Source organism: Antennarius striatus, chromosome 15 (genome assembly GCF_040054535.1).
Source record: "Antennarius striatus isolate MH-2024 chromosome 15, ASM4005453v1, whole genome shotgun sequence".
NCBI classification, from domain to species: Eukaryota; Metazoa; Chordata; class Actinopteri; order Lophiiformes; family Antennariidae; genus Antennarius; species Antennarius striatus.
Window position 1 is genome coordinate 6,274,609 of NC_090790.1, and position 19,420 is coordinate 6,294,028.

Sequence of the window (19,420 nt, forward strand, 5' to 3'; positions counted from 1 at the left end):
CAGGAAGGATTCAGTTCAGCGGTTTAATAAGGGCAAAATAGAAAACAAAACTTACAGGAGCAAGTCAAAAAAATGTATGAGCAATCCCAAACAGCTAAGCCAATGTTCATTACACAGGAAAAAATATATTGTAGAAGACTCATTTATAAAGATAAAAACTAAACAATCCACAAAATGAAAGGGGAATACTTCAATAAAGGCAAAGGATTTGGAAGGAGATTACTGTAGATCAACCACATAAGACGTTGTTCATTTGCACAGAGTAACAAGACAAGGATGGAACAGACATGTAGAATAAAGGTATGGACATGGAAAATAAACTTTCAAAATGTCAAAGGAAAAAAAAACTTACAATGACAGAAACTATGTGTCTGATATTAGCACTAAAAAATAAAAAATCCCCTTAGAGGCATCACGACCTCAAACCCAGACAAATTCTGCCAAGTTCTGTGAACCACCATTGGCTTGAGATCACCTTGCAGCTAGCTGTGCTTTAAACCCACATGTGGGAAATTATATGTAAGTCCCAAGAGTGTTTGAGCGGACTTGGTAACACACATTTCACCCAAGAGATTTGAGTTCACATATTATCTGCTGGGAAACATGTCACAGATCTGTTTCATATTTCCCTCTGTAATGTTCTACAATAAATTAATTTGAAGTGCTTTTTCATGTCAAAAACCTTTAAAAAAGACCATTTGGGCGGAAGAGTTTGCATTTCGACCACCAATGTTAAAGGTTACCATATTTCACTGATGCACAAGAGTATGAAAAGGGGTCATTAAGCAACGAGCTAAGAAGAAAGCACATTATTAATATGGGCGTCTGCAGGGATTCACTGGCATTCCGACTCAGCATAGATTGTCCTCTATGGTAACTGCACTTTTGGGCTCGTATCTGGTTCCAAGTTGCTGCTGAGTTCCGTCAAATAAATTTCTAATACACTTCAAATCGAAGAACTGATTTTTTAAAAAGTGAACCAAACATCCGTTATTACATACCTAAATACTGTACAATGGTAATGTTAAATGAAAGTTGGCCAATCACAGTGCCACCCAGCTGTTCTCATCACCATGCTGTGTTTTTTTCTAAGTGGTGCAGGCAGCTCACATGATGTTGCCTCGAGCATTTTGTTTAACACGGTTACATCATTTTGACAGTGCCCACAATACTGCCTTTGTCTCCATTGAAAATAATGACTGGGCTACGATGCTAAGGCAGAGGGGAAAAAATAATGCACCTACATTTAAATTTATGCACATTAATTTATCATACTGTATAACCTTGGTCAAATATTACCTCTATCATACAGTATTCCCAACAGGCCACATTCCATAAAACCACTGTCAACTCAAACATAATTACACTCTCACCTCATCCTGTTGATAGAAGGAATATGCATCAGTCTGTCTGCTCATTTACTACTTACAAGCACTGATGAATTTACATGAGAGCATATTTAATCACAATGACATCTCAAACTGATGGCAAATGATATAGGTGGGTTATAAGTATAGATGTTGACATATTTAAGTGGCTGTTTCTATGCCCACTATGATATTAGATTACCTCTTTGGAGCTCCACACGGAAGCCTGCATACCAGAAATGAAGCCAACCAAAGCAGCGTTACCATTGGGGCTTGTGGCATCAAAGGTAACACAGAACGGACAGTCGATCAATGGTCCTGCAACTATTTCCCCGGAGAAACCCTTCTCCTTCCAAAAAGCCTGGAAACAGAGAAACCACAGTTTCAACACATAATGAAGCATGAATTAAAAATACCAATACATTTTAGTTAGAAAAAATGCAGTTCATAAATTTTGGAGTTCCACCTGTTTTGTTGCAAGCTCTTGTAAGATATTTATACCCTTATTAAGGAATCTGTACCAAAGGCAACAAAATATAATTTATTCAAGGTCAGAGCTGTGCATCAAGTGGTCTGCAATTTTCTATAATGCAATTATGTGAAATGTCAGATGGGTGACAAAAAACCTTGGCAACATCACATAATGTATTTCAAGAAAATGCAGTGTCGGAGTACTATGTAAAGTTACAGTATCAACAAATTTCGAATGACAACGTCATAAAATGGATCAAACTGAAATGGAAGATTTCATTTTCGTAATGCTTTAGAATACAACATGAGACCTGCAAATGGGAATCAAATGTCTCATAAATAATAACTAGCCAGCTCCTGTGACCACACCACTTGTAGCCTGCTGGCAAATTTGTAGCCTCGTGAAATTGTAAGTAGCAGTGTTAAACCTTTTGGGTGGTACAAATTGTTGTGACTGTGGACCCATCAACTCATGAACTTTTGAAACAAAATTGTCAGTGAAAGCAGATTGCATGGCCAGGTGCTTCCTTTACCCCTGTGGTAACCGAGCTGAATGATTAAACATTATTTAAGTGTTCTTTTAACCGTTGTCAGTTAGCTCATACACACACACACACACACACACACACACACACACACACACACACACACACACACACACACACACACACACACACACACCCACACAGTACATCTTCTTCTCCTGTCGGCTTTTCCCTTCAGGGGTCGCCACAGCGAATCAATTGCCTCCATCTAACCCTGTCTTCTGCATCCTCTACTCTCACACCAACTACCTTCATGTCCTCTTTCACTACATCCATAAACCTCCTCTTTGGTCTTCCTCTAGGCCTCCTGCCTGGCAGTTCAAAACTCAGCATACTTCTATCAATATATTCACTATCTCTCCTCTGGACATGTCCAAACCATCTCAGTCTGGCCTCTCTGACTTTATCTCCAAAACCTCTAACATGTGCTGTCCCTCTGATGTACTCATTCCTGATCCTATCCATCCTGGTCACTCCCAGAGAGAACCTCAGCATCTTCATCTCTGCTACCTCCAGCTCTGTCTCCTGTCTTTTCCTCAGTGACACTGTCTCTAGGCCAAACAACATCGCTGGTCTCACCTCAGTTTTGTGCACCTTTCCTTTCATTTTATATATACTTAAATGTATAATACAGTATATATAAACATTTTTTTTGTCTGGCTGATTTAAATACATTTTTGTTGATTGCAAAAGAACAGCTAAACTTGCAGTAACCAACCCATGAAAGCAAAAGTTTTGTATTGTATGTGCACTCCATAAAGAATTGCCTTAAGAATACTGAAGACACAACATTCTTGTAAATGACTTGATGTAGTAAAGCACTCTATATCAGATGAAACTTGGGGCTTTCAGCAATGACGACATACCAACAAAAGGTTGCCTCTTTCAAATAGTTTCTTAAGGGCTACATTTATCAATTCTCTTTTGCACAGGATTTATCGGCCAAAGATTCCTGCCAAAGAGCAATGTAAGGAGACTAATTTGAGTGGTCAACAAATGTGAGGTATGATAGTATACCTTCATCCATTTCTATTTCGCAGAGACTCTCTGAGGAGGAGAGGTACTTCCTGGCAACATACTGGAAGAGTAAGTGTGCAGCATTTTAAACAAGGTTGCACTCTGCAAACATACAGTGAGGATCCTGCCTCAGCAAATTCTCTGGTCCCATTGCAATGTCATTTGACCTTGTTCAGGTTGGCATACATGAATCTCTTCCACACTTACACTCTTGCCTGGCCTGTCACCAGACTTTTGGAATTAAAACGGCTTTCCTGCATATGTTATACAAACAGGCTCCCTTAGTCTGCACAATTTGCTGACAGTCTTTTACATTCAGGCTTCACACAAACTCTATGTAATGAGGAGACACATCAGTGGCTACAGGTTTTGTACTGTTACATTATCAAACACTGATAAGGGTTGTCCCAGATAAGAGTAAAGACAGATGTAACTCCCAGCCTATGGTAGTATCCATGGACTTGGATCCCAGGAAGGACAAACTGGTGTGTCAAAGACTGTCACCTACCATAGAGAAGGCAATCCAAAGCAGAGATGGAGAATCAATTATTTATGCTGAAGATGCAAAATCGTTGCACTTGTACAAGTGTTCTGACAAGACTTCTTTAATAAAGTGCTGAGTCAGCTCATTGTTCCAACCACAGTGTTTCCTTTCCTCTGTTCATGGGTTTAAGCGAGACACTGGTTTTAACCTCCTATGAAATGATTCCGAAGGGGATTGAGAAAAATCCATGTCACACTCAAACCCTTTCACCCCAATGGGGACTGCTGCTGACTCCTGGTGTGCTTTTAAGAGACCCTCTGGTGCTGTTACCAATCGAAGCGTTTCTGCTACTTGCTTACAAATACTCTAAAAATACACAGGGTATCTGCACATTCATATTTAACCTTACATGCATATCTATCTTGTAGTAGTGGAAAAAAAAGTGGTTGCTTTGCTTGAGCCTACATTGCCTCGTGTAATGTTAACCAGGGGGATCTGGTTTGCTTGAACATCAATACTAAATTACCAACAACAAGAGAGAGGAGTTAAAGAGAGCCAGTAATTTCTGTGTGGGGTGTCTTACCAATTTTAAACACTTATTGGGTTCTTAGCCCTGTCTGTAAGCTAGTATGCAATATTTTTCTCTCAAAAAATTGCCAAAGACAAATTTAATTTCTCTCAGACGACATAAAATTCACAACAAAACGCTAATTGTATGTTAATTTAACTACCATACTTGTTGCAAGGTAATTGGAGATCTTGGGGAAAAAAAGATTTTGTATTTTGGAAACAAGCCTTCATCAGTCAGTTAGAAACATTTATTGCAATCAAAGGACCTTTCATGGTGAGGATTAGCATGAGTATCTTTTAACTAAATATATGGCAATGTTCTGTAGAGAGTAGATGGCAAGTAGATGGCAAAAACTCAACTAATAAAACACTTCAAGAAGAGCAAAAACTTAATACATAAATAAATAAAAATAAATAAATGAAAAGTTAAATGGGCATATTTAAGGTTTGTTAAAGACATTCCACCCCTCATCCGAGATGCTCCTTCGGCTCTAACTGACTGGTAGAGTCCTGATACTCCTGTTAGAGCAGAAAACAAACACAATACCAAAACCACAATTAAATTAAATCTTATATGAAGTCCTACTTTCGTTAAGATGTCATTGTCCCACTAACCCTTATGTGAGTTTTAATGGTGAGCTGCATTCAAGTATGACATGTTGCTGTGGTTTCTGTGAATGGAGGCTAATGCTGTATAGTAGGTGGCTACAAAGATGATGTTGGTTTCTGCTGTTTGTCTCTCTTCCCTGGCTAAAACGTGGAAATGACTCTACTCAGAGGAGTGCCCCGTACTGTTCAGGTGCATGTGGACAGCACCTGCACCATGGACTCAAAATGTGGCCGGGTTGCTGTAATATAGTCCCGACAGCGTCTAGCCATTAGATAATTAACATTCTATGCTACATATTTTGTTAATCAATCGTGTACACATTTTGTTCTTGCAGTTGCATTAATAGATGATAAGGTGATTGACAGTGATTTCTTTCTGAAAAAGCCACCAGTTAAACTACAAGATGAAGGCTATAACAGATGAATGGTGGATTTGAAAATTTTGCTTACCAGAACACTTTGAGGCAGATGCACAGGAAGAGAAGAAGAATACCAACACATGAAATTCTAGATGAGTGACATGTGTTGTTTCGTGTTTATCAGATTTAAATTAAATGTTGGCAAGAGATAGCGACTCATAGACTCGGTAGACTTTGCCTGTGAATGAATGAATTTGTTTTGTTTTCAGTGATAAATTTATCTCATAACAAGGTGCTAAGGCATTTTGTTCAACTATGTGTTTGTAAAATTGCTGGGATCTATAAAGTGCTCAAACCATGATTAAAAGTGATTTTTTTTTTTGTTATACAGTGTGACTCTTTCAAATTAGGTGTCTTTTAACCATCAATTGGCTTGATGAAAGCATTTCATGTTGTCCTTATTTTAACAAATGTGAGTATATATATATATATATATATATATATATATATATATATATATATATATATATATATATATATATATATATATATATATATATATATATTTATTTATTTTATTTTTTTCTCTCCGGGTTCTCCGGCTTCCTCCAAAAGCATGCGCTTCAGGTTGATTGGCCGGTCCCAAATTGCCCGTAGGAGTGAGTGTGTGTGTGTGTGTGTGTGTGTGTGTGTGTGTGTGTGTGTGTGTGTGTGTGTGTGTGTGTGTGTGTGTGCGTGCGAGCGTGCGTGCATGCATACGTGTGTGTGGATACATATACATAAATATGTAAAAATCTCAAAAGTAAACTTTTGTGATGCTTTTCTTAATTTCTAGAATCAAAACATAATATACTGTGTGACCATGTGTAGAATATATATGAGATTTTAACAACCTACTTTCTAAATTTAAAATGCAAGTTTGACATCTTTAATATTATCTTTAAATATACCACTCAGAGAAAAAAAAAACATCTAAAAGTGGCAACAAGCGCTCAGAAGATAAAGAATGTTTTTTGAATATTTAGTTGTTTAAGCACCATTATACAACTATTCATACAAACATCTGTTCAGTTGTAATTTATGTTTTGCTACTCACCGTCTGGTAGGTAATAATGAATTTTATCATGTGGCCCACAGGCATGTTCTGGGTAAGGAACTCTCTTTGGCTGGGCAAGGCTGGTTGGTAGTGGATCTTTGCTGTTGAGAAAACAACAGTGCACATTCATCCCCAGAACTATATGCTGTATTTATTGCATTTATTCTACCTTCCACTGCTTCACCTGGAATCTCTATAACACATGGGGAGAAATCCATGTTTTATTTGAGACAAATAAAAATGAATTGAGATTGATAGAACTTTGAGCTAACTCCTCAATCTATCAGGATGGTTTTATCTTGAATCATTGGCTAGCATTAATGGCCATAGGAAGAAATCCATATGACCCAATAGTACTCTGGCTGCTATCTTGCTCCAGGGTACTAATCACTGCACTTACATCTGTGAAAACTCAATCTCACTGATGTGACAGCACTCAAGTAACTTCATCAGTACTGCTGGAGGTAGTATATGTTGCACATGCAAAGGACCGCCTCTGAGTGGACTCTGGCAGGCAAAGTGACATCTGGCCAAAAGCCAGGCTTTTAACAGATGAACCAGTGGAAGACTTGAAGCATCATTTAGAAACTGTCAAGAGCCTGTCAGCAACCTCAAAATAATGCCCTTAATGCTAAACAAAATTAATGAGCCTGAAGCAGTAAAATGTAAAACAGTGGCATGATAAGTGGCTCCAAACTATTTTGACATGGTCACTGAGACATTAAATTGACAGAATTGTACACTTGACATAAGACCTGTCAAGTCATGTCGTGTCCACGCCATTGCTAGCATTGGAACCCAAACTGTCTGAGGTAATAGCAGCAGATGCCTTCTGCCTCATTATTTGTCAGATAGGTATTAACATGTCTGTGACTAAATGAGACGAGCTTCTTCTCCGACATCCACTCCTATGTGCATAAATATGTGACGCTTTCAAGGTACCTCCTCACCAGTCAGCATTGAAGTAATATAATGATATCAATAAAGAGCTTCAGTGAGATGTAGTTAATGTTACTAAATAACATAAGATCAAGCGTGCAAATATGTATTCAGGGATTGCCCAATAATCCCTGAATAAAAAGAGCGGAATGCAGCTTATAAACAAAAATTCATGAGGTTCTCATAGAAGGAATTAGCATTGAAGTTCATGTACTGTAAAACGACATTTTGTCTGAAGAAAAAAAATTCATAAAATCCAAAATGCCAAAAGAAAAAAATTAAGGAATTCTCTATGACTGTAATGAAAAGTAGACATTAAAGAATTACATATCTCTCAACTGCCATATTTTTGCAGATTGTGATTGAGTACCATCATCATGAAAAAAGTCACCCATGAGTTTGTCTAATGCTGTTAGGGAAAGAAAATACCAACATTATTCCATTTTTCAAGTTTGCACATTTATATTTCTAGCATTACTAGCAGAACAGAGTGTGCGTTCTTAATTTCCCTTCGGGGATTATAACAGTGTATTAAATTAAATTAAATTAAATTAAATTTAATGAACAGTACTCCATCGGTTGATCCACCAATTTGTAACATATTGAAATACAGTACTGTATTTTAAAAACCACCGGATCGATTGTGTTGATGTCTTACATAGAATTGACAGCTGATTAAAAAAAAAAAAACAGCTTGTAAGCTTTTTCACTCAACACATATTAACACAGTCACTCTGAAGCCCCTTTTTTAATTTAAACACAAAATGAAAATATGGTACTCAAGATGAAAAGAACAACCTCTTTGACCCCTTGGATCTTCTGAGTCATGGAGTTGTTTTTTTTTTTTTTCATACTTTAACCACAGAAGTACGAAGTTACACAAAGAGAGTGTTTATCTTGGAACAGATGTGAAGGACCACAAAATGTTGCCTGTAAAGAATGCTGATGCATCCTTATCTGCACTGTTCTCTGAAGTATTTTCAATTGACAGTTCATCAAGAGGCTTTTTACATCATAGTGTCCTATTTGGCAAACAGCTGCAAGTTCAAGAGCATCCCACTGCTCCAGAGCAATCTCAGGCTTTGGTTCCTGACCCTTCATACTCTGAGTTCTGTGGATCGCACTTCTCTCAGAGTGGTTTCTTTCACTCTTTCATCATGTTCCTGTCTCTCTGAATCTTGCATTCTGCCTTTAAAACACTGTGACATTCTATTCTCCTTTCATATTTTGAAAACTTGCCACCAGCCCTTGCTCTCCTATTTTTTCTTCTCTTTGTCCCATGTATCACATCAGAGGTACAGTACCCTTAGACAAGAGACGTTTGTTTCCAGCAGTTTCTCAGTTTGAATTTTTATCAAAACATAAGGGTGCTTTCAGTGTCTTATACTTTTTGGAAAATGAGCAAGTTGAAGTCCCGGGCCAGGCCGGTGCGCAAAATGTAACACACAAGCATGCAAGAGGCACTACAAGATCGTCTGTGAGTCCTGTTTCAAGTGCCAGTGAACATTCACTGAAGTATTTAACTGTGCACTAACTTTTGGAAATATTCCACATTTTGTGTTTTTCCCATTGTAAGAATACAAGGGTTGTAATGGCAAATTCCATATAGACATATATAATAATAAATAATAAAAATAATAAAATAAAAACTTTGTATCTATGGATAGGGCTGAAGTAATGGAAAAGATCAGATGCATTGAAAGAAAAAAAATTCTGTATTAATTTCTGTATTCTGTATAAGTTTTTTACACTTTTTTGAAACATCAATTTTGTGACTCAAAGGGTAAGGTGTATAGCCATTTTAATCGGTACCCAAGGGTCTTAAAAAGGGCTTTGCGAAGAACTGTTGAATAGCATGAATTCAGCCATCTCAAGCTGAGGTTCAGTTCACGGCTGTCACTACATTTCACTTGCAAAATTGGATTTTCTCTTTGCACTGTGCATCAGATACAAGTACATCCAAAAGCCCTTGCTAGGTACAGTGTATACATTAAATTTAAAACCCCTTGGAGCACAACACCGGCTAGATATTCAGAGAATTCACAAGGTTGAGTCAAAATAATAAGGTATAAATATCTAAACAAAAAAATATGGGACTCTTTTTCATGAATCCATAACACTCAAACAGACTAGCAGGACAGGTCACCAACAACTTAATCCAAATGTTAAAGACAGAGTCCCATATCTCGGCACTGTACATCAAGGATCATTAATTGAATTAGGTACATAATCCCCTGAAACTCACTGAAAATGAAGGCCTGATTGTAGCAGCAGACACACTCCCTACTTCAACGCAATGTCATTTTTTATTTTTTTTTGTTGGAAGATTAATTTAAGATGGATCACCCTGGAATTGTCCTCATTAGTTTGGGAGTTCATTTAACTGTTGTTTAGCATGAAATGACTTCGAGTAAATAAAATCTGTAAATGCAGCTGTTGGATCATAAACAGATGATGCATCACAATTTAACTTGTCATTCGTAATTTCCCCTCGTGGATCAAAACAGTATATTAAATAAAAAATAAATAAATTAATTAAATTAAAGGAGAATATATTATCTTACACAAAGTGACAGCCTTCAGCAAGATCTTCTAATTATCTGCGAAAGAGTCCGGATGTACCGGATGTGAAAGAGAATCCTTCTGAGGTAGCGTAAACTGCATTAGAAAACATTATCTTAAAAATGCAAATATAGAATTGTGTCTTGTCTTACATTTAAAAAACTTACGGAAGTGTAGAGCTGCCATACCAAGAAAATAAAAACCGGGACGCATCACGTTATTTCGTGATACGTATCTCGTTATTTCGTGATAGTATCACGTAATTTCGTGATACGTATCACGTTATTTCGTGATATGCATCACGTTATTTCGTGATACGTATCACTTTATTTCGTGATAAGATGTTATGTTGACCCCGCGACCTGCGTTTGCGGATTAAGCGGTTTAGAAGATGAATGAATGAATGTTATGTTGAGATGATGGAGCTTGTATCCATGCAGCCGGCCGTGTCCCTCCAGCTCATCAATGAGGAACGACTCTACCTCAAGAGGGTCCGACTCGTTTTTCCTCCGGTATAGCCCCTCTTTTTCAAATGTCGTCTTAGGGTACGCATGCTTATATAAATTTCATCCACGGAGCCCAATAATTGTAAAATCTCACCATGTCTCAAGCCAAGCATGAAATATAATTCAATCGCATCATGTAAAGGAGCCATGATTTACTGATGGCCAGCAGACAGTAAATAAAACCACTTTGAAAAAGTCGTATCACGTTATTTCGTGATACTATCACGAAATAACGTGATACGTATCACGAAATAACGTGATAGTATCACGAAATAACGTGATACTATCACGAAATAACGTGATACGTATCACGAAATAACGTGATACGTATCACGAAATAATGTGATACGTCCCGGTTTTTATTTTCTTGGTCTGGCAGCTCTACGCTGCCGTAAAAACTAGATTAAAAAAATAAAATAAAATTAACTAAATACGTAATATAAATAAAGTCTCTTCAAGTAAACAACTTGCCTTTGTCACAAGCATGTAATTCATCTATAGGCTTTTGCCTTTCCTGTAGTTTCACTCTAGAAGTCACCTTTTCTTGATACAATCTAACTGCAATTAAAATGGTTTCATAATATATGAAACATGCTTCATTATGTTCAGTATCATGTTTTATTCACTTGATAAAGAAATCTTGTTTTTATAAACTCTTACCCTCTTGTCTTATGTCTTTTCTTTGACATATTTAAATTGCTGATTTGAGAAATATATTATTCCCTCACATTTATTCACATGAGGTCAGCATTTGTTCAGCCCACCCATAATCATCCGCCTCTCAGCAAACTATATCATCCATATAATTTAATGTCTTTGTATAATTGTGATGTAAAAGATGTAATTTAAAGTATAAATACCACATGGCTGTAATTAAAACACAGAGGTAATCATTAACCACTATTAATTTAACCATTTAGACACATTTAGAAGCAAACTAATTTTCTAGCTTGGCACAGAGGAGACATCCACGAGGGAAACAAATAAGTGACCTGACTGACAAAGTGCAAGTTGAGCAGGCCGTCTTAATTTAGCCTGCTGATAAAGACTGGGCAGACAAATATGCTTGGGGGAAAAGGCATGGCATATTGCAGATGAGTCGTGTATAATTTGATGGACTTGTTTTCTCACGCTGCTGTAGAGACACTACTGTCAGTCAAATCTAATCAATCCACACCACACACTGTCTCTGGAACGCTGGTTATTTGCAACTTTGAGTTCTTCATTCATGATAGGGCCTTAGTTCTATGAGAGCAAGAAAATTCTATAATTAAGGTTCAAAAGCAGCCGCGATCCAAAAGAGACTTTGAAAATCTTACACAGAACCAGACATTCCCATGCAGATAGTTGCCAGTAAGTTGAGCACACATACGCAGAAGACAACAATCACGTATGTTCTTTGATAAAGAAATTTTAAACAATCAATATCCAAATGTTTTTGTTAAGGTCCCACAGTGATATCAAAAGCTGCAACCAACTGGACACCCCTCGTTTCCAGAAGCCACAGAGAGGTGGTGTGTGGTTTGTCCATTATAGACTACCTTACAAAAAAGCCTCCTTTTACAAACAACTTAGTCAATTTTGGGCCCTAAATCCACATAATCATACACATTAAAATCACTAAGCGTTGACGTTAGAAAATAAACATGAGACAAACCGTCATATTCACATTTAGAAGAATTCTTGAACTGTTGTCAGTATTGGTCTCAAAAGTCCATTATTATCACACAGAAATAAAAAGCGCTTTAAGATGAGAACTGCATGACCAGTTTATCAGAAAAGCTATACAAATCCATGTGTTTTCTGTTGACAGTGTTAAATCATTAAATATTTAAATACATCTAATCTCAATCTGCAAGTTACTGTAAAAAAGAAAATATGTTGGTGTTATTTATCAAAAATGATGATTAAAAAGGATTTGTAAGTACTTTCCTTGGTAGCAAAGGTCATATGTAGAATGCAATATTGATCAGTATTTATTTATTTTTAGTATTTATTCATTAGGTATGCTTAAGCAGTAAATATGTGCAATTTCCTCCAGGATTAATAAAGTTTCTATCTATCTATCTATCTATCTATCTATCTATCTATCTATCTATCTATCTATCTATCTATCTATCTATCTATCTATCTATCTATCTATCTATCTATCTATCTATCTATCTATCTCTCCATCAGTTTGCTTTGCATGTTTTGCTACTGTATTTCATATTCAGAGACAATGCTGAGGACATTGAATACATTTAACTGCACTAAAAAAATCAACAAATCATTGAGTACTTTGAACTTTAAAATTGAGTTTTTTATTTTTTCAACAGAGCTCTTGTCTGCTAGTTGAATCATTTTGCATTTGCCTAGATATTGTATCTGTCATGCCAGCATACTGCTATGAGGTGGGAGGCTGTGTAGTTGGACTAGAATGCCTGGCATTGCTGGAATTCAATTACATTTTTCTTATTATATTAGAATAGGCTCTCATATTACTCCACAGCAGAAATCTTGCTTTTACTAGTGATAAAATGTTGCAACAAACCTGAGTTTTATGCAGTGGAGAAAATAGGTATTTGGTACCAATTTCAAAAGTTTTCACAAAAGAATCTATAATTTTTGTGGAAGTTTTATTTTGACAGGAAGAGTTGAATATCAAAAACAAAATTTAGAAAATTTCACAATATTTGACAAAGAAATGCATATCATTGAAATAAGTACCGTATTTGATTCTCTACCAACTATGAGCAATGTTGGCTCCCACAGATCATTGGCATCTAATCTCAGCAAAGTCATTACCTCCCTTCTAAACTCAATGAAATCTTTACCTGCATGAGAGACATATATTCCAAATTGTCACTACACACACACACACGCACGCACGCACGCACGCACACACACACACACACACACACACACACACACACACTCATAGGTTAATGGTAGTCCCTATGAGTTTAAATTCCAAGCAGTTGAACATTCGTATTTAATAACCACAATGTGGAGAATGGCTACAGGGCCATGGATAAGGTCCAATCACATGATCATCGCAAAAGGATTTAGCCTAATGTGAACAGTCTTTAAATCATAAGATTACCACCCCATAGATGAAGATGTGACATCATGTTAAACTAACTCAGCAAATACCAGACTAGGGGAACAATTTGCTCTGATGTCAGACTTTGTGTGGCATTTTCAGCTTTCCTGATGGTGTGTCATCTTCAGTATTTCATTCTTCTTTAATCCACACCTCTGAACCTCTGTGCAAGGAACAAATGCTTGTATTTATGTGCTTGGGGATGTTCATGAACATCGAAACTGCCGACAATGCGGGTCAGGTTGAAAGTGAGTGCCAGCAATGCAGAGTATAAGCTACCTGTAATAAAACTCTACCACTACCTCACAATCTACCTCTTATTTCTTTTCCTTTTTTTTTATTGACAGAGTTCTTCCCCTGTAGGAGCCAAATTATGTTTTGGGTTTCTTGGTGCTCAGGTATAAATAGGAACCAATGAACCAAGAGTTAGGTTTCTGTCCAGAAGCATTAACAGTTTATTGACAGCTGAACACTGAATGTTTTACTATTTCATGTTAACTATTGGTTGAGTTAACTGGGAAACTTAATGGAAATATATAGGTGGGGATATATATATATATATATATATATATATATATATATATATATATATATATATATATATATATATATATATATATATATATATATATATATATATATATATATATATATATAGATAGATATATATGACTCCTGATTTTAAAACAGTTGTAGCCCAGCAATTACCACTTCATCACTGCCTGCTCACCACGCTTACTGTATTGCCCATTGGGAGCGATACAGATACGGGTCTTAATTCAGTAAGATAAAAATCAGTTTGCAACAGCTGTCTGTGTAATAATTTCATATCCCCCTTCATGTTTAATCTTTAAATTAGTCTCCTTCAGTTTCATCACAGCACAGAAGACATTGCCCTAGCTTTCTCGCTTATGGTGCCAGCTGAAAAACCAGTGCTAATGCACTCTCTATCTGCTTTCTAGCAGCACAGACAAGAATCCAGACTAAACTATGTGTAATAGTTTCCTCACTGTAGAACAAGCCTACTGTCATTACAGCAGCTTCCAATCCACGACAAGATTGATGGCAACATCTGATAAAGTGTTGCTTGGCTGCCTATCAAGTTGAGTTTCAGATAAAATCACCTTTTCATTACCTACAACAAAAGCAGTATCATGAACTTTTGCTTCATCAGCTTAACAATAAACGTCTCTTTAAATGTCCACCACAGACATATGCATGAGCACATGGCCAGACAGTTATGCTCTACCAGGGATTTTCCTCTTGATAAAGAGAGACAGAAAAAGGCATCAAAACAAAATGTTAATTTGGTAACTTTGGGAGCTGTCTCTGTGGTTAGTCCTTAATTCTAGATAGTGTGCCTAATTGTGTTACACTCCCAATACATGCTGTGAAACTTAATTGGGACTTTTCTTTTACTGTGTATTTCCACGATGAATATGCATGACAACTTTTTCAGCAACTGAAGCATGTACATGGTTTAACTACACTCCCAAAAATCTACATAAGACTGAAACTCTCATTTTCAAGCTCATTTTTTGCATGCATGTCTCACAGTTTCATATCCAGTCAAAAAAATTGGTTCATAAATCACTGAGGTGAGTCAGAGGAGTAGTAAGATAAAAGGTGAAGGAACTGACAGGACTCATTTTAAAAAATAGATGGATGAATGGGAAGATAAATCTGGGAGCCAGTAACAGGAAACTATTAAAGGAGAGTCAGCTCATATCCAGCATTTGTTTGTGTGAACAGAATCATGTATTTTGACACCAATCCTTTGCCATTCATCACTGACTAAAAAAAATGTGTGCCTTGTGAATTACTTTGGAATGTCAAAGACAATTAGAAGAGTCAACATGAGAGGCTACAGACACCCTGAACAATTACCTTGAGTACCCAAAGAGGCTGGGAATTATCTGGAGCTATTATTATTATTATTCCCTCCATCTGCAGTAAGCTCTCCCCACCCCTCCCTCAGTCACTGGAAAGCTCCTCAGGTCTGCACACTCCCATACATTTCCAAATGAACACTGTCATACAAACAATATCAAGGAGCAACCCCTCACCTTGAATTTCCTCTGACTTCTTTGGGGAGAGGCGCCATATTTATCACCAGGCAGACTCTGGTTTCTGAACGCCCCTGTCCATCTCCATGCATTGAATTCAGACCAAAGCGTGGCACAGTGGTATGCTGCAATCTGTGCTGCATAATTCAACATTACTCTCAAACCTGTCTTATTACGATCCCTGGCGTTTGTCCGAGGACCTGAGTGTGAGACTTTGAGATACAGATCTATTACCAGGTTAGCACAATCAGGAACAGAAGCTAGCCTGAGATTCAGCTTCAACCCTACCACTAACCTGCCAAAATTAAATAAAAAACCAGAATTCCTACAGTCTAATTAACTATGAACTGACACCGGCCAGCTTTTCTATGTTTCCTGCTGGGACAAGTCAGACTGCAAAAGGTCACCACTAGTTTGCCCTCCAAAAGATTTAAAGTTTCAAGATTTCCATTGGTATCTTGTCAGTAATTTATTTTAGGATTTGAATATGTTTTATTACACTTACATACAGTATATCAAATATCAAATGCACATTAAGATTAAGATTAAATCCACTTTATTTGTCCACACAAATAGGTAAATTATCTTTTCTTACACACCAAAGATAATACATGTTGGTAGTATGTGTTCCATTTCCAACATTACATGCACTATGTTAGTTGGGTCAACTCTAAAACTCAAACTCTAAAACACTCATTCTGGGGAGCCATTTTTACCTGCTTTTTTACCAATTGCAGACAGCATGGTGATGAAGTGTTTGACACTTTCAGCTCCCTCCACCAACTAACATTTCTACCTCTGCTCCACCAGCTGATGTCATGTAAGCCCACGTTTAAAAGTTTTGCCATTTATTCATCCTTCCGTTCAAAATCTAATCAGGGAATCCTTCAGCCCGGGGACCAACCTCAGACAGAATTTACATCCGCCAAAGTGATTGGCAAAAATAAATAAACAAACAAATAAATAAATACACAAGTAAATAAATGAATAAATATAGATTTAGGTAAATCCATGATTTATATGCATGAGTTTAGAGTTTTTCCCCATTTAGCAACATAGCAATTGAGGAGGGTATATATTTCCCACATCAGTGAGAATTTTGTTTAGCATGTCGACAGAAGCGGGAGACGCACTGACCTGCCAAATGAGGGGGACAGGTGACAATCACAGCTCTGCACAAGAAGGTGTCGGTGACGGTTGTCACCCTGGCCCACTCAGCATCCTGTTTACACACATAAACAGAAATACAACTTTGATCCGAAATTACACAGATGTACGAGTATATGATTTCCCTGCATTGTGGGTATAATTGGAACTAGATTTTCTGTTTTGTTGTGGGTACTTTTTATACCAGCTGTTTCAAACACAAGGTGCACAAACAGTGTTAAAACATTAGACTTTCATTTGTATGGATTAGAGTTTAATTACATCCCGCTTCAAAGCAGTGATGTGTTCGTCTGTTCGTTCGTATGTCCACCAAATATCTTCGCAATTGTTGCAGATAGAAAGATGAAACAAAAAGCACATTACTCAGTCAGCAAAGGGGACGAAAATGAGATGATGACCTTGACCTTAAGAAAGCTAGGTCAAGGTCATATTTAGATAGAAAGACGAGGGAGAAGGCTGGTGTTAGACCATAGATTGAAGCACTAGCTTTGATCTATGGTAAAGGTTAGTGGATAGCTTTGACCTACCCTGAAAGGTCAAAGCTATCCAAAGAGTTTAAGGTACTAAACTAGCATATCTATTGTCCAGACTTAACTCCCATCAAAATGTGTGGTGTATTATGATGCATCAAATGTGATAGTGAACACATATTTACAGAAGTTTGAACATAACACATCTCAGTCTTTATTGTATTTATTTGGGTTTAGACTGGGGGAAATGCTAAATCATGTCATCCTGTTTTTACAGGGCTGAAGTTATTGTTGATTGCTCTGTCAGCTTGTTTAGTTGCCCATCCAAATGTTTCTGAGCTAGTTTGCCATCATAAAAATAGTTTTAATGTAAAAGAAACTGTCAAAAGTCCAAATACAGAAAAGTGACCTGCGATTATTCTCACTTAGAAATCAGGTTTAATTTAAATGTGTTAGAAAATGTTTGTCATATGATCTGTTGAATAGTTTAATCAATAATCCATTCATTTAAGATTTTGTCATGTGGTTGTAATTGTTATTCTATACGTGTAATCTGCAAGAACAATGAATACAAGAACAATTAAGTAAACTGTAAACTGTCCTAAAGCTCTGTTCTTAAGGGTGCATTAAGTCTTCTTGGTCTCTTGACTGTGAATAAGGAGGACAGTCAGGCGGAACAGACAGTGCCTTTGCAGGAGACGGCCTGTTTCCCTACCGAGGAAGCTGTTATCTCTGTGTCGCGCCTCATCAATCCCTGAGTGAGCCGTTACTGTATACTCTACCTGCCATATGGACATCACGGCAGAACCCAGTCGAACATTCTTCAGCCCAACAAGCTCTGCCAGTCTCTCTGAAAGCTGTTGGGTGCCTCCCTGTGGAGAGACAAATAATTCATGTCAAGACAAATACAGAGTCTTCTTACCCTGTGTGGCCAGAATGCTGAAAGGTAAAACGTCACATCATGCATATTAGAAAACATTTAACCCCTTGTGGCGTGAAGTCAATGGGTTTCTGCTGATTCAATTCAATAGGACAAGTTCGCTTGTGGTCCTTATCACCCTCCCCTGATTCCACTCTGGAAATGCTCAGACTAATTAATGAAAATATTTATTTCACTAAGGGGAAAGGGGAGGGTTTTTGTTTTATTTGCGCAAGAAATATTCATATAATGTAAAAACCCTGTCATGGCTTGAAACGAAGAAAAACACAGAACCAAATGTTTTAGTGGGATTTCAGTTGAAAATACTTTTTAAATGCAAAAAACAAAACAAAACAAAAAATCCAAAATAAGTGCATCAGAGAGGAGAAATAAAAAGCCACATTATCGATCTTGATATAAAATCTTTAATGCATGTCATCCAGCACTCTGTGCACAAATTGGGAAGTTGTAGCTACAATTCAAGCAAAGCACAACAAAGAAAGAAAAAAGTGAAACTGAAAAGTGAGTGAAACTCTTCCACAGTCTCCGATGAATTCATCGTTATCTATGCTTTTGTTACTCAGTATTTAACACACACACACACACACACACACAACACACACACAATTTCCTCGACTCTCGCCATGTTTGTTGTTGGTGAAACTTTGGATGTTTCCCTGTTGCAGCCTTCCACAGATATACAGATGAATCTTTTTCTGTGTGTAAATGCAGTATAGATCCGTCTTCATTTTTGCTGATGGGTATAATGTCACTAATACTAGCACCACTGCCTACAATTTGTTTTTGTTCTTTTTGTTTTTTTTGTGTTTTTTATTTTACATTCTGTTATAATCCACTGTATTATAACACTGCCACCCCAATATATTTTTTTGCTGCCAATATCTGGATCAATAACACCCAAACTGCGCAACAAGTCAACAAACTGTGTTTGTGACTTGTATTCAAGATTTGTCATAAGAACCTGACATTAGTGTTGGCACATTCTACTATTTTATTAATGGAGTGTTTGTGCTTGTGAGTGTGTGGACTGGATGTGATTTTTCCCAGTTTTATTCTGAGAGCTACTTAGATATCTTTTCACTGTAGAAAGTCTATTTAACCAAAAATGCGCTAAGGTACATTTACAATAAAAACTCCACCTGAATTAAAAATGTGTTTACGGATCAA

The 19,420-nt window shown here is 37.0% G+C and overlaps 1 protein-coding gene across 1 annotated transcript in view; it reads right to left on the reverse strand.

The window, feature by feature from the left end:
• The window catches only part of si:ch211-127i16.2 (probable flavin-containing monoamine oxidase A), a 32,667-nt gene that overhangs the window by 10,516 nt on the left and 2,731 nt on the right, over positions 1–19,420 (reverse strand). The window contains exons 6-9 of the mRNA XM_068335463.1: positions 18,096–18,185; positions 16,814–16,898; positions 6,519–6,619; positions 1,570–1,728 (exon numbers count right to left, since the gene is read on the reverse strand). Coding sequence (XP_068191564.1) covers positions 1,570–1,728; positions 6,519–6,619; positions 16,814–16,898; positions 18,096–18,185 — 435 coding nt within the window. The remainder of the gene's footprint in view (positions 1–1,569; positions 1,729–6,518; positions 6,620–16,813; positions 16,899–18,095; positions 18,186–19,420) is intronic.